At 42.3% G+C, this 17,133-nt stretch overlaps 1 protein-coding gene and 1 long non-coding RNA gene across 5 annotated transcripts; one reads left to right on the top strand and one right to left on the bottom strand.

The window, feature by feature from the left end:
* Positions 1-12,203: 12,203 nt before the first annotated feature.
* On the bottom strand, positions 12,204-12,944 carry LOC136489192 (uncharacterized). Its single transcript, XM_066485901.1, has one exon. The coding sequence runs from the start codon at positions 12,942-12,944 to the stop codon at positions 12,204-12,206; it is 741 nt and encodes a 246-aa protein (XP_066341998.1).
* A 2,457-nt stretch (positions 12,945-15,401) lies between these two features.
* On the top strand, positions 15,402-16,900 carry LOC136485244 (uncharacterized). 4 transcript variants are annotated; one of them, XR_010766376.1, is made up of 4 exons: positions 15,402-15,714; positions 15,822-16,390; positions 16,489-16,560; positions 16,648-16,900. It is a non-coding gene; the product is annotated as an uncharacterized lncRNA (long non-coding RNA). The 4 variants fall into 4 exon arrangements; XR_010766377.1 differs by having other exon boundaries at positions 15,822-16,137; positions 16,220-16,560; XR_010766378.1 differs by having other exon boundaries at positions 15,822-16,024; positions 16,117-16,560.
* Positions 16,901-17,133: the final 233 nt, after the last annotated feature.

Genomic DNA, 17,133 nt, shown 5'->3' on the forward strand with positions numbered 1-17,133 from the left:
GCCAGTCCACGAGGAACCCCAAGAAGTCAAGGTCGTCCACTTGTTCGATGATGACGAGGAAGACGGCATTGAAGAGGATGAGCCGATCCCGCCCCTAGGGTGGACGACGAAGGTGTGGTATAAGTCGGGATGTGAATCCTCCGTTTCACATCACCGACTCATGAGCATGCTTCAGACCTACTACAGCGACTGGGATGCAGCTGTAGAATACGTCTGCGAAGAACATACACACCCTCTTGAAGACACCTATTGGAAGACCAGGGTGTGCATCACCATCAAGGATGAACAAAAAGGCGCATATCAGCTGGATTCAAACTATGCGCACCATGGTCACTGTGCTACCATGGAGGACGACATAGAAGATGCAGCCGCTGAAGCTTGCATAGGCCTCCGTGGACGCCGATTCGAGGACATGAAGAATGACCAATATCGATTCCTCCCTCACCAACACCTAGAATTGGGATGGGCGGTGATGGACCCACAGGGCACGGATCCAACAACCCAGGCGATGGTACACTTCGGCATGAGTTCGTGGCTAAGATTCGCCGACTGGAGGATCAATTGAAGGCACAACAGAAAACTATCAAGAGACACCGACAGGTGATTGATGAACAAAGGGTGTGCCTCCACTTGCCAAAGATGTACGAGGAGCTACCTCATAAGTATCGCCATAGATGTTGGAGTCCCTTTTTATGTAATACCACGATAGTAGAACGAGTCAAGTTGAGTTTAGTCGAGTCTATTAGTGCGGTGTGGACATTGGTGTGTTTAGTTGATTTGTTATTATGTTTATGTGTGAGTTGGATCTTTGTAATGAGTGCTGGAACTTTGTGGGCATGTCCGCAAGTTCCATAGTTAAGAATATTAAAGATTGGGTCAATAAATAAATAGTTGGGTTTGTTACATCTTGTTCTCTAGGAATATGTTTTTCAGAGCAGTCTGTCCTTATCTCAATGTCAATTAAAATCTACATGACCAAAAATTATGAAATTTTTATGGAAATAACTAGACTTAAGTATCTTTCCAAAGCCTCTGGAATCACCCCGTATCCGATCTGGTTCATGAGATATCTCTGTTTCAAGTTTAAGTTTCTGCGCAGTCTGGAATCCGGAAACAGTTTCGGTTGTATCCTATTTTTGAGTAACCTAACGACAGAATCTAGGAATGTGGTCTGAAGAAAAGTTGTAGATAATTTCTTAAGATTTCGAACCATGTAAAGTACACCTTATTTGGAATTCTAGAACTCGAGATATGACTATTTTACAGAGCTGCTGATGTTTATACTCGTCCAGAAAATTTTCAGAATGTATTCTAACTTGGAGATTTCTAAATTTTGAATGTTTGATAGCAGATGTCTGGAAGAGGAAGAGGCCGAGGTCATGGAGGTGTTCCCCCACATCCACCACCACCACCGCCACCATCTATTGAGCAACTCTTGGTAGTACAGACACAGATCATGCAAGCGTTGGTACAGAATCAGCAGAACCAACAGGTTGGTGGGGCACCACGTGATAAGCGTGGTGAATTCTTGAAGGGCCGTCCCCCGGTGTTCTCTCATGTTGCTGATCCACTGGAAGCAGATGATTGGCTTCGTGCAGTGGAGAAGCAGCTCAACATAGCACAATGTAATGATCAACAGAAGGTGTTGTACACTTCAGGGCAGCTCCAGGGAGAAGCACAAGACTAGTGGGAGTCATTCGAGTATGGACGTCCCGCCAACGCTCCTCCTGTCACCTGGCAAGAGTTTAGAGAGAATTTTAGATCCTATCACATACCTGAGGGACTGATAGAGCTCAAGCAGGAGTTCAGAGCTCTGAAGCAAGGATCCATGTCCGTCGCTGAGTACCATGACAGGTTTGTTCAGTTGTCACGTTATGCTCCAAATGAAGTGGCTAATGATGCTGACAAGCAACACTGCTTTCTCAAAGGTCTGTATGATGGTCTGCAGCTCCAGCTTATGTCCAATACCTACCCCAATTTTCAGACACTGGTGAATCGTGCTATTGTTATTGACAACAAGCGCAAGGAGATGGAGGCCAAGAAGAGGAGGCTTCAGGGCTAGGCCTCTGGATGTAATACTCGTCCACGTACCAACCCTCAGCAAGGCTTTCAACAGAGGTTCCAGGAACCACCTAGTCAGTGGAATCGTGGTCAGTATCCTCAGCGCAACCAGAACCAGCAATAGAATGCCAATCAACGTCCTCAGCAACAGAGTGGTCAGCAGACACCATGACAGGGAACACCCAACAACACTCCTATGAAGACTAGTGCCCCTAGCACCCCCAGCAAGTGCTTCCGTTGTGGTAAAGAAGGTCACCTATCTTATAATTGCCCTGAGAAGCCCAACCCGCAAACCCCCCAGAATTTGAACAACAACCAAAAGCCAACTCATTATGGGAAGGTGAATCATGTGTCTACAGAGATGGCGCTTGTGGAACCAGAAGTCATGCTCGGTACGTTCAATGTCAACTCAACCCCTGCCACTGTTCTTTTCGATTATGGAGCTTCGCATTCATTCATATCACAAGCATTTGTTAGAAATCATAACATACCATTATGTGTCATGCAAAATCCCATATTAGTAAACTCACCGGGTGGAAGTATGCAAGCTTCATATCGTTGTCTTTCGACTAGTCTATTCTTAAGGGGGGTAGAGTTCAAAGTTTGCCCTATTGTGTTGAGAGCATCTAGTATTGATGTGATTCTGGGTATAGACTGGATGAAGCAACAACAAGCAGTGATCCAGTGTAAAGAAAAGGTCGTTGTTGTGACCGCACCAAATGGAGAAAGAATCAGTGTTGATGTTGTAATACAAGCACAACCGATAGCCACCGTGAACCAGCTTGATAATAGCGGCAACAAGGAGGACCCAGTGGTGGATGAATTTCTAGATGTGTTTCCCGATGATTTGCCAGGTATGCCACCTGACCGTGACATTGAGTTTATTATTGAATTATTACCTGGAACTGCACCTATAGCTAAGCGTCCATATAGAATGGGGGTTAATGAATTAGAAGAACTTAAGAAACAAATAAAGGAGTTATAGGAGAAAGGTTTTATTCGTCCTAGTTCATCACCTTGGGGAGCACCAGTTATATTGTCGACAAGAAGGATGGTACTCAGAGGATGTGTGTTGATTATCAGTCACTCAATGAGGTTACTATCAAGAACAAGTATCCGTTGCCTAGAATTTATGACTTATTTGATCAATTGAGAGGTGCTTGTGTTTTCTCTAAGATTTATCTTCGTTCTGGCTATCATCAATTGAAGATTCGTGCAACTGACATACTCAAGACAGCTTTTACTACGAGGTATGGTTTGTATGAGTACATTGTTATGTCCTTTAGTTTGACCAATGCACCTGCCTACTTTATGTACTTGATGAATAAGGTGTTCATGGAGTTTTTGGATAAGTTTGTGGTGGTATTCATCGATGATATATTAGTATTCTCCAAAATAGAAGAAGAGCACGCTGAAACATCTGAGGTTGGTCTTGCAGAAGCTCAGGGAGCACAAGTTATATGCTAAGCGAAGCAAGTGTGAATTCTGGTTGAAGGAAGTTTCTTTCCTAGGACATGTTGTCTCTAATGGTGGAATCGCAGTAGATCCAAGCAAGGTGAAAGATGTATTGTATTAGAAACCACCAACAGATGTGGGAGAGATTCGTAGTTTCTTGGGATTAGTGGGATGCTACAGAAGGTTCATAGACGGTTTCTCTAAACTTGCCAAGCCAATGACAGTTTTGTTGGAGACAAATGCCAAGTTTGTGTGGTCCAAGAAGTGCCAGGCTAATTTTGAAGAGTTGAAGAAGAGGTTGACTACAGCCCCAGTGTTGATTTTGCTAGATCTAAACAAGAGCTTGTCGATCTATTATGATGCATCTCGTCAAGGACTTGGATGTGTTCTTATGCAATAAGGCAGCGTAGTGGCTTATGCATCCCGACAGTTGAGAAAGCATGAGATAAATTATCCTACTCATGACTTGGAGTTAGCAGCAGTGGTTCATGCTTTGACGATATGGAGGCACTATCTTATCGGGCATAAGAGTGACATCTATACTGATCACAAAAGTCTGAAGTACATTTTCACTCAGACAGATCTGAATATGAGACATCGTCGATGGTTAGAGTTGATCAAAGATTATGATCTGAAGGTACACTATCATCCTAGAAAGGCGAATGTTATCGCGGATGCTCTTAGCAGGAAGAGTTATGCCAATGAGGTGCAAGTGACATCGATGTCAAGTGAGTTGTGTGCTGAGTTTGAGCGACTGAATTTAGGCTTTGTCACTAATGTAGTGGAGTTGGTGTTGGAGCCTAAATTGGAGCAAGAAATACGTAAAGGATAGTTACAGGATGCGAAATTGAAAGAGATAGCGGAAAATATAGTGATTGGTAAGGCACTAGGTTTCAGTATGGATGACAATGGAACTCTGTGGTTTGGGAAAAGACTATGTGTGCCTGAGGATAATGCTATACGAGAGGCAATTCTTCGTGAGGCACATGAGTCTGCTTACTCTATTCATCCTGGAAGTACTAAGATGTATTTAGATCTAAAAGAGAAGTATTGGTGGTACGGACTGAAGAGAGATGTTGCTGAATATGTGGCTTTGTGTGATACATGTTAGAAAGTCAAAGCTGAACATCAAAGACCTGCAAGATTGCTACAACCAATGAAGATACCTGAGTGGAAGTGGGAAGAAGTTGGTATGGATTTTATAGTTGGGTTACCACGTACTCAGAGAGGTTATGATTCAATCTGGGTAATAGTAGATCGGTTAACTAAAGTTGCTCATTTTATACCGGTAAAGACTACTTATAATGGACCAAGGTGAGCTCAGTTATATATGGAGATGATAATGTGTCTACATGGAGTTCCCAAGAAAATTGTGTCTGATCGAGGTACTCAATTTACATCTCATTTTTGGCAGCAAGTACATAGTTCGTTGGGAACCAAGTTGAATTTTAGTACAAGCATATCATCCTCAGACAGATGGACAAACTGAGAGAATTAATCAGATATTAGAGGATATGTTGAGAGCTTGTGCGTTGTAGTATGGTACAAGTTGGGACAAGAGTTTGCCTTATGCAGAATTCTCATACAACAACAGTTATCAGAAAAGTCTCAATATGGTACCTTTCGAAGTTTTGTATGGACGAAAGTGTAGAACCCCGTTGTTTTGGAATCAAATGGGAGAAACTCAAGTGTTCGGACCAAATGTTTTGAGAGACGCAGAAGAGCAAGTAAGGTTGATTAGAGATAACTTGAGAGTGGCTCAGTCTCGACAAAAGAGCTATGCCGACACTAGAAGAAGAGAATTGGTTTTCGAAGTAGGTGATTGTGTGTACTTGAAGGTGTCACCTATGAGAAGCGTGAGAAGATTTAATATGAAAGGGAAGTTAGCACCAAGGTATATCGGGCCTTTCAAGATTTTGGAGAGACGTGGTAAAGTAGCTTATCAGTTGGAATTGCCTGAGAGTTTGTCAGGTGTGCACGATGTGTTCCATGTGTCTCAACTAAAGAAGTGTTTGCGTGTACCTGAGGAGCAGATACCGTTAGAGGAGCTTACAGTTAAGGAAGATCTCACATATGAGGAGTTTCCGGTAAGGATTTTGGAGACGGCAGAAAGAGTTACAAGGAGCCGAGTTATAAAGATGTGTAAGGTTCAGTGGAATCGGTATACAGAAGATGAGGCTATATGGGAAAGAGAAGAGGATCTGAGGAAAACATACCCACAGTTATTTGAGTAAGCATCGTCCGAATCTCGAGGACGAGATTCATTTTAAGGGGGGTAGAATTGTAACACCCTAAATTTTGCATATTTTGAAATAGGAGAAAATTGGTTAATTAAGCATTTTGTGGGAACTTGAACCTAGGAAAAATAATAAATTTTATTAAATTAAAAACAAATATAAGTTCAACAACAATGAGTGTCCATTCATGCTGTTGCGTAATATTTTGTATTGTTTGGTTTGAAGTCGGATTTCGAATTGAGTCAAAATTTTATTTTGAATTTGCTTTGGAAAAATTAGAAAAAAAGAAGGAAAAATAAATCTCCTTTCTCCTTCCTCTGTTTCTGTCCTGTGGTCATTCCTCCCCGCGTGGCCCATTTGTTTTCCAGGCCATCGCTCTTCCTTCCCCTCTCTGGTCAAGGCCGAAGCCCAGCGCCCCTTTTCTCAGCGCCAGCCCAAGTCGGCTCTTCTCCCTCGCCACGCCGGCCCAGCAAGCCGCTGGCCCAGCCTGCAAGCCCGCTCCTGCTGACCCACGCATTTCCCTCCGCCCGCTGACCGCCTGGGCCTAGCCGTCAGACCCTCCTCCTTCCTCACGTCATGGCCGGCTCAGACTCTTCCTCCGCACTGATGCCGAGTCCGGTGCTGCTACGACCCCCGTGGTGCCGTGACGCCCAAGTGATTCGGCCCCATAAATAGCGCCGTGCCCTCTTCGGCCTTCCCATCTCATCTGCCGCTCGGTTTTTTCGCCCAAGCAAGCCGCAGCCTCACCTCGCTCTAGCGCCGCCGCGACAGCCGCCATCCACCGAGCGCCGCGCCGCCGTCGTTGCTTCCCGCACGCCTCTTTCGGTTCGGGTGAGATCCCCATCCTCTCCTCTCTCTCCCGGTGTTCCTTTTTTGCTGAACCATGCACTGTGGGCCGAGAACCATGTGCTCCAGAAGCCGACAATGGTGCCGCCGTGGTCAAGCCGCCGTCCGGCACTGTTCCGGCGCATCTTCTTCCGCCAGATTGAATCCAAGCCGTCTAGATCTAATCCGGCGGTTCAAATTGAAGGATACCCCTTCGATCGGAATTTTTGCAAATATGCCCTTACAATTATTTCAGTATTAATCTGCAGTCCAAAGTGAGTTTACAGATTTCGTTTTCTCTTTTTAAAAGCGTATTTTGGTTCGGTTATATTGAAATACGTTTTCAGCTATTTACAGTTTTGCCATTCAACTTGTTTTAGCCATAAAATATCCGTTTTAACTCTGATTTGATCCGTTCAAGTTGAGTTAGGTTCATAATTAAGTGATCTACATGTTCATGCTACTTGTAGGGTATGTTTCCAACTTTTAAAATTCGAGGTTAGATTTAATCTATTATTTTGCTATAGGAAAACTTGTTTAATTCATAACTTTTCTATTTTAGATCTGATTTTTGTGATCTGCGCATCTGGGTATTCGTAGCGAGACGTAGATTCATTTTCCAAACTTTTCATCTTGATTTTATGCTGTTGGTGCACTGTTCTAATCTATAGCCTTGTTTGCTTTGCATGATTGCTCCTGGATGCTTGTATGTTGCTGTGGTTATCGAGTATAGACGGTGAGCAGTTCGTGGGAGATCAAGGGTACGACTTTGACGAGCAAGACCAGCAGGAGTACTTTGCTCAAGGCAAGTATAGTATGGGATCATCCTTGTTTCCTATTCATTTAATTCATTAAATTCATGTTGCATGTGTCGCCTTGATAGGAATTCCCTAGAATTGAACTTTTACCTTGTTACCTACGGGTTATGCATTTGGGTAGCTCTGCTAATGCTCGATTAAACCATGATCTTGTAACTTGACTAATGGTATATGCAATAAACGTTAAAATATGACTTTTTAGCAACATGGAAACATGGGGCTGGAGTATTTAGCTACTTTCTAAATGCTTTAGATTCCTCTCCCTAAGGACTTATCTATAAGTGATCATCCGGGACTTACAGTACAGCTATGAGGGACTATATGGCTCTGGCTTTAGCTCAGTATGAGGACCTTTTCTAGCTTGTTAGTGGTTACCTTTATGGTGCAAGAGGGGTGTGTTCCGGGTTGGATATAGTGTGGCCTCTGTCCGTCAGTGTATAGGTTGCACATCATTGTGCCTGTCGGAAGGGGAGCTCTACATTCGCGGGCCACAGAAACCTAGCGGCTCTAACCTATTAGACGAACCTTTGAAAGGCTTCATAGTGACCCCTGCCTGCTCACCTTGGAAGTGTTTTGGGAGTTATAAACCCGGGCATATGGGTATCACGACTTATAGAGAAAGTGTACAACCTCTGCAGAGTGTAAAACTGATATATCAGCCATGCTCACGGTCACTGAGCTGGCCTTGGAACTCTTATGGAATAGATGAACATTAAGAATTATTTATTTATGCTATACATTAATCTTGTTTACATTTGATCATGTGTTTTGCATTGGGAACTGAAACAACTTGTTGCTACTCTTAAGCTAAAATTTTGACAATTAAAAGCTAAATGCTGTTAAACCTATGTCAAGCCTTTTGAGCCTCATGAACCCCGTGTTACACTTGTTGAGTACGACATGTACTTACGCTTGTTTATTTTCATTACTTGGATAAAAATCCCAGATGGGTAACAGATGACCTTGGGTATGATGATTTTTCTGAGGACTTCTAGACTTGTGGTTAACCAGTCGTCGTCCCTTGTGAAATGGAGCTTCCGCGAGAGATCTTTTATTATTTCCGCTATATTTATGTGATAACTCTGTCTTATTCGTGATGTAATAAACATTTGTGATGATACTATTCATAATTTGTCGGCTTATGTGTGTGACTGATCTCTGGGCGCACATAAGATTTTGCACTCCATTTTATCCTTAAAATTGGGTGTGACAGTCTTTTAACTTTTAATCAAGTTGTTGCAATTTTTTTACATGTTAGTTAGCAATTCTAGTATTCTTTATCTTTTATTCATTTTTTTATTAAAAAGAGTCCAGGTCCTAAATCAAGTTGTTGTAATTTTTTATTAAACTCGGCTTGCATCCCGACACTAAACATGTTGAATTTGTTATATCATAGGATAAATTGTGTGTATTATTATTTATGTATCATAGTGCATAAAATTAAATTAATAATATTGATATGACATAATGTTTTAGTAAAAATATATAAAGATATTTAGAATAATAATTTATGAAATTTATTATCAAGGTGTATAAATATAAAGTGTTATTGCGACAGTGGTTTGTTAAGTGAACATTTTTTCCATGTTTCATGAAGTTGTTAAAATAATTATTTATCATAATGTATACATGTTTATTTGATATACATGGTGGAATATAGCATCATAATTATTTTATTTCACGATTATAGAAGTCTGTGAATTAGAAATATATATGCATCGTACTTCGTGGATATTGATTTATTTTTTAATAATATATATTACTATTTATGTGTACATTCAAAGAATTTTGTTTCTTTTTTATAATGACTAAGGTAAGAAATACCTTATATTATCTTTCATAATGACATATATGGACTATGTTAAATGCAAACTTAGAATATTACTTTGCGTTATATTTCATAAAGATAAAGGTAGATAATTTATAAAATCTTTAGGACTTATTTTAAATTATCTTTCATAATGGTATACGTGGGTAATTTAGATACAAAGTTCGAGGATTAAATTATCTTTCTTAATGACAAAGTTGGGTAATTTAGACGCAATGTTAGGTGGTTATTTTAAATTAGGTTTCATAATGGCCAATGTGGGTAATTTAAACGTAAATTTAGGAGGTAATTTTGAATTATCTTTTGTAATGGTAGAGGTGGGTAATTTACATGCAAAATTAGGGGGTTACTTTATGTATTTTTCATAATGACAGTGGTGGGCTAATTTTTGAATAAATTACAGATCTAATGGCCATTATTGGTGATGATGATTAGAGTCTACCAAATCAAAGGCCAGATGTTTCTGATTTTTGTGAGAATTTATAGGATTTATCTTTTTTCCTAGAGTGCCCGGTGAGAATTAACGTGGTACCTCCGTTGGGACCTCTAATTAGTAATAATAAGATAAGATAAGATGCATGGATTAAGTTTACAGAGAGGACCAGTGGGTCGCTTCTTTATTTGATCTTCATTTGATGTGGTCATGTTCAATGAAGTTAGTCAAACTTAAGATAGTTTGACTTGGACAGATTTTAGGGATTGATTCATTTGGGATGGAGGAAGTACAAAAAACCAAGGACGACGTCGTAAATTATTGCAAAACATTTTAGAAAGGTTGTCGGCACTAATCGAAGACATATACAATCTATACATTCCAAATGCATTTGTTGCAAAACAAGCAATGGAGTAAACTTGAAAAATAGCTAGCATAATCATTGGTAAGAATAGAGAAGAGAGGATCGAAGGGGTGGTACATACATCAACCCTACATAGGAATACATCGATAACGGGCCCAAGTCTTCGTCGAGATTCAGTCGCCAATATTATTACATCACCATTGGTCTTCATCAACACGGAGCCGCCACTTCGTCCATGAGATGGACATCTCGTGTGCTCTAACAGAAATTCTGCAAGACACGTCAATAATGATGGCAATGCTTACAGGAATATACCTTGTCCTCTAACACATGCAAGACTATCATATCCTCTAACATATGTAAAACTCCCCAACAATACTGTCCTCTGACATATGCAAGACACTATAATGTCCTCTGACATATATATGCAGGACATTCTTCAACAACGTCCTCTCACGTATTCACTGGCATCCTCTGATATATGCAAGATGCCTCGACAATATGTCCTCTGACATATGCAAGACACCAAGAATGACATCCTCTGACATGTGTGCAAGATGCTTCTAATATGACTGCAGCTCCGTCTACAATATTACGTAATTTTTTGCACCTTTCGCTCTGTGCAACTACATCGATTTCAACTACTATACATGATCGGCTACCTCGACATCAACAACTATGCATCCGCTCCTGTCAAAGCATTCATGTCATCATTGTCATCTATGGCACTCCCGCTATGACTGCGGGAGGGAATAGAGGAGAGAGAAGGGACAACACAAAAAAGGGGCAGAGGCACCGTCATAGGTGTCGGACCATCCTTCAGAGGCATAGTTGATGATAGAAAAGCGAAGAAATCGGTGGCACAAGACTTCAAATTCAGTCGTAGTCGTTTGCTTCTCTCCCGCTGCAACCGAGTGGCACTACAACAAAAACGATTTTGGGAGACACACCTCTTTTATTTTCAGAGGCGGGCAGAATTGTTATGTGTCTCCTAAAATAGCTGATGGTTTATGAAGGCGGTCATTATATTTACAAAGACACCCAAAAGTTGACCGTTTCGCAAAATCGATTTATTGAGGTGGTCATTTTATTTACAGAGAATGTCAAAAGTTGCCTGTCTCCGAAAATGGATTTATAGAGGTGGACCTCTTAACATGTCGCCTCTAAAAATGGCCCATTTCCGGAGACCTTAAGAGGTCCGCCTTTGTAAATCGATTTTCGAAGGTGAGCATTTATAGGGCTCGCCTCAGCAAATCAGGCCCAGATCGTATATCATCCCATTACCAGTCTCTGAGTATATAATGAAAAATGGAAACCCTAGCGCACACTTCCTCTCTCTCTCTCTCTTTTCCTCATCCGCAAGCGTCGCACCGGCCCTCACCCGCTCTCCTCTCCCCTCACCATATCTTTGCGTCGGTGGGTGGAGTCCCCCTGGTCCCCAGGTGGAGCTCGCGGAGGCGACCATGGCCGGATCCATCGAGGAGGACGGTGACCATGGCCAGATCCGTTGAGGAGGCCGTGGGATCCTATGCAAGGAGGTGGTGGCCGACGAGTTGCATGTGCGCGACAGCTAGTGGCACTCCTCCGGTGGCGACACAAGCGCTCCTCTCTGGGTGGTGTGCATCGTGTGGGGCCTAGCCTCCTCATCTAGTAGTCGAGGGAAGCCGCTCCGGCGGTAGCACGCAGGACTGGGGGCCCAAAGCGGCGGCCATGGCTTGTGGATCCGGCGATAGCACGCGCGGATCGAGCGATGAGCGACGACGACGCGCAGATCCGGTGAGCGGCAGCGGCGGCGTGTTGATTGGCTCGGCAGGCCTCATCGACGGGCTCACTGTTTTTTTTAATTTTATTAATGGAGACGGGCAGGTGACCGCCTCTGTAGATCATTGTTTACGCAGGTGTGACAGTGGAGGCGGACTGACTGCTTGTCTCCGAAAATCGTTTTTTGTCTGCCTAGGAAAACTGTTACAGTAGTAGTGGAGGGAATGTTGGAAGTATGGATAGTTATCAATATGGATAGAATTCTAGATATAATAGGTCTAGGAATAATATCGTACCAAGTAGATTTGGAGTCCTACTTAATTATTATGTATTAAGTGCTATAATATGTATCAACCGGACTATGTAGTCCAATCTAATACCTAATCTTTTTTTTTTGCGAAAAAGGAGAGAGCTCTATTGATTACTCATGAAACAGGTTACATTCTTTCGCAATCAACGACTCCACGCATTGGGGAACCTGCGCATGCCACACTGCAGAGTGTGACGTGCGTTTCGCCAGCTGCGCTAGTTCATGAGCGATTTCATTTTGCTCTCTCCTCACAAATTGGAAACTCACCCCTGCTAGCAAACTAGACTCATATTTTATATCATTTACAACAAAAGCAAGCTGTGATTTATCCAGACCTGGACGACAAGCTGCTAGAACAACCGTTGAGCAGTCAGATTCAATAATTGCTTTACTCTGCGACCACTCAGCTGCTAGACGCACCCCTTCTAACCGAGCTAAAGCTTCAACCTCCTCATCATTCATCCCATCAAAAATGGCTTTCCAAGCACAAATTATAACCATACCTGTACTGTCCCGCATGATAATACCGATGCCCGCACGTCCAGTTTCTTGGTTAAAAGCTCCATCAACATTAACTTTAACACATCCTTGTTCAGGAGGCTTCCATCTTTCTAATAATTGCCGAGCTTTTCTTTTTTCTATGTCAACCCTGCTTTGTTCAGATTCTGACAGGATAGATTTTTTTCCTTTCATATCCTTCTTCACAATCTTGCACTGGCTTAATTGCAAAGAATCAGCATAGTTTAGTAGGAAACTGACATATACAGACACCGGAATTAGTTTAGCACCATGGACCACCTTATTTCTCAAAAACCATGTCCTCCATAACATGATAGCCGTCAGCTCCGCCATTTGCTTGGGAGCATGACTCATAAATTGGAGTAACCAATCTGGTCCAGTATAGGATAGCAGCTCCTCACTTGGCAAAGCCCAAATCTTTCTCAAAGCAGATCTCAGGTTTCTTGCATGATCGCACATCACCAAGGCATGGAATTCAGATTCAACCTGCAGCCCACACAACTCACACATATTATCCTTTTCTAAGGAGCGTTTCCATTTGTTTAGCCTCATTGCCAAGCCATGGTTCACGACTCGCCGTAGAAAGACTTTTATTTTCTGTGGTACATTAAGCTTCCAGATTGACTTCCACAAATATCTATTCCCTGAAGGGTTCACGCTGCTGCTGCAACAGGTATTATTTTCTCTGTCCCTCAAATGTACAGCAAGCTGGTAAGCACTGTGGACTGTGAAGATACCTGATTTTTCATAGTGCCAAGCAAGTAGATCCCCACGATCCGGACCGTGGACTTTTATCTTCAAGATCGCCTCTGTCATGAGGGAGGAAGAAGTGATCCACACGATTCCAATCCCATTGGATTCTAGACTCATTTAAAAGTTGGCCAACTCCTAATCTAATCTAATCTAATCTAATCTTCATTGCTTCAAGAAACTGAATGTGAGGAATCTTGATTTTGTTGCAACCTTTTTTCTTCATTGCTTCCTTCAAAACAGTTTGTAGTGTCACAAAGATCCGATTTGCTTTCCGTGGAGAGTACTCCAAAAATGCCTACAAAACATGAGTTCAACAAATGAATCAATAAGTACTCCATTTAGTTGCTCAATCATGTCAATGCACCACTTCAACCTAGTCTTCTTGTTAGCATCAGTGAGGTAAGGTTTTATGCTACTAGAGTGGCGCCTAAGAAAACCCTTTTTCAAATACCTTTGTATCCTACATTTGCTAATACCAAGTCTACTAGACACATCTTCTATGGTCATTCTTTGCTTGAGTGGAATGTCCCCCAACCGTTCCAAATCAAAAGGGATTGCTTTACGACCACTTCTACCTTTCTTTAGATTAGGAACCATGACCGGGATGTTTTGGCGAAGTTGGTCTTTACCTTGCTTCCATATGCGCTGAACTGTTCGAATCTTCATTCCAAATTGTTCACCAACAATTGTTGTATCATGCTTGCCTAGTTTCCCATTGTTGCTTCTCATCAACAATGCTTGATACACTTGTTGTCTAAGATGATTAGGATAGTCATGCTTCATTTGGTTTACTTGATCGGCATCTTGTTCTAGCCAAAGGAAAAACACAAGCAATTAGCCATGGCATGTTGTACTACTTATAGGAAGAAAGCAAGAATACTAAAAACAACCATTTTAATACTCACAGCATGTTTTATTTATAGGAAAAAAAACAAAGACATTCATACAATAGATGCTCACGGCATGCTCACGGTATTCGTACATGCAGAAGAGAAAAACATGGTGTAATACATGCACAAGAGAAGAACAGGAGGTAGTACCGATGCCATGCTCGGCGTCTGCAGGCTAATTCAGATCAAAACCGGCATCGCCGTCGTCATTTTCAGCAAGGTTTTGTAGGTAATCGAAATCCACGGCACCAAAATCATCTAATGGCAAGTTCAATTCGAACCCTGTCCAAAAAAGAAGAAAATGAGAAACGTTACCACACGTTCTTGCTTTGAATATTAAACAAAAAAACCAAACAAACTGAGTAGTACATTACCATTTGTGGTGTCGTCCTCCAATATTAGGTCGTTGAGATCGACGTCGCCGTCTTCTTCCAAACGAACGTTCAAATCAAATGGATTAGCCATTGCAGTAGAGAAGGAGTGGACAAGGAAAGAGTGGACCATGGCAAAGAGTGGAAAGATGAACAGGTTCAGATGGAAAGGTGAGCACCAGTTAAATAGGAAAGGAGATGGACCATCGGCCAGACCACACGACAGCGCGCTCGCGGCTGAAAAAATGATTGAAAAACGCGCCATGCAATGAAAACCGAAACGGGGGCACGCGAGCGAGCGCATGCAAACGGCCGAAACGCGGGCACGCGAGCGAGCGCATGCAAACGACCCGGCCTCCGCACAGTGCCATGCAAAATGGCCACGAACAAAAAAGGCGCCTACGGTGGGATTCGAAACGTGGACCACAGCTTCAGCCAACCGAGGGCTAGCCACTCGAGATAAGCAAGATTCTTGTATAGAACACACCCATCTTGCTATTTAATAGGGGCAAGGGTGGAAAGATAACACCTAATTAATCACTCCTTGGATACCACAATCATGTCCTAAACGTCAGGTTTTTCAGAATGGAGGAAGTATCTATATAGTTCATACCCACTAAGCAATAAATGTTAGCTAAAGCTCACTTCTCGTGCTTCTATGTCACCTTTCTTTTCCAGCCGTCCGATCTCTGTCCTCTTTTATTTTCCATCCGTCTGATGTTTATCGAAACATCTGCCCCCCACCACATACGCCCAGCAATCAGCAGCCCCAACTCCTGCGACTCCTTCGGAGCGCACACAACCAGCCTCGGCCCACCTCCGCCCAGCAGCGCTGCCCGCTATCAATGGCGCTGCCAAGCACACACTGCCCCCACACCACCTCCGTCCAGCAGCTGCGACCCCTGCGACTTTCTCTATTCGGCTTCCAATGCTCACAAAGATGGTTCCCTGCGTCTCCCTCCCTTCAGATCCCAGCCCTTTGCGGGTCCTCCGTTTAGCACCGCAGTGCAAATAGATGAGGGGTTTCAGATGAGCGTTCTAAGATGATTAATTCTCTGATCAATTCTCCAATTCAATTGTGCATTTCTGGTGATTAATCCCCCTGTTCTGATTTGTCTTCCCAGTTATTTGTGCCCACGTTAATGTCCTGCTCCATCTTCCTACATTGCTTACTCCCCTTTTCTTTCCCATTTCAGAGTTGTTGGCCCCGTGTCTCCCATTGTCATGAACTCCTGTTGCGACCCTGGAACACTGACCTGGTCAGCACATTGTGGCAGGTAAGGTTACGTCCATAGGCCCTTCTGCTCTGCTGTGCTCTCAGTCCCCTCTGCTCTAGACTTGCTCTGTTTGTCAATTGGCTCCTTTCAACTTTTTTTCCAGCCAAAGTTTAGTTTCCAAGGTACGTCTGAATTTTTTTTGATGAAACGGTATGTCTGAATTTAGAGTTCATATTTTCTTACAGTTCTATGTACTGTTCATATTTTCTTGCAGCGCCAAAGTTTAATTTCCAAGGTACGTCAAAATTTACAGTTCATATCTTCTTACAACTTTATGTACAGCTCATATTTTCTTAAAGATTGCAACTGTGCAACAGTAATTATTAGCCAAAGTTATAAAATTCCATCAGCATGGAACCTGGAGAAGGTTCGATCCGTTCACCACATGGTCCGTCCAACAAAGTTCAGCAGCAATTATGTCCTTAAAAGAGTTTCAAAAGTGATAATGAGCTAGACAATCCCATGGACACACCTACCAACACCATCAGGTACGTTCCCTTCTCCCAAACCACTCAATCCTGAGAAATTCAATTATTAGTGATAACTAATATACTGTTTCAACTCAATTGGTCATTTGTCCTAGAAGCATTCATACCAATTAATCTTACGATCTATACTTTCCAAGCTCTCAATTCTCAGGAATATGCACAGCCACAAGGTATTCTAGATTTTTCCTTTTATTTCCAAAATGCATACCTTCATATTATTATTAAATTAGTAATTAACTTATTCTCATTAAATGTAGCTCCACGACTTCGACAACTACCGATGAACCAGCAACCAAAAAGATCAAACAGGCGCACAACAATGCAGAGAGCGACAACTAAATTCAAACCAAGTCAAAACTTCATTACTCAAGATTACTGTGCTATCTTAATAAATCTTAGGGTGTCCTCTCCCCTCAACCCACGTGTAATTTGCTGCACTGGAAACATCTTACTCCAGTCAACCTGATATCTGGTCATCGTATTGCTAATAAATTCTAAACTATATGAATACTCCAATCACCTCATGCTTCCATGGAAATGGTGCCTCAAATTTCCGCAGCAACGCGCGGGGAATTCAACTAGTAAACTAGGTAATTTAACCCGGGCGTTGCTGCGGTGACTCTTAGAAGAAAAAAACAAATGGTTGGTATTATTTTCTTAAGTTTGTATACTGGCCAAAGGCTAATAGCACTATATAGCAATTTTTTTTGAAATAGTGAATAGTACATGGGAGAACCCTTTCG

The sequence above is a fragment of the Miscanthus floridulus genome, chromosome 10 (assembly GCF_019320115.1).
Source record: "Miscanthus floridulus cultivar M001 chromosome 10, ASM1932011v1, whole genome shotgun sequence".
Taxonomy (NCBI): Eukaryota; Viridiplantae; Streptophyta; class Magnoliopsida; order Poales; family Poaceae; genus Miscanthus; species Miscanthus floridulus.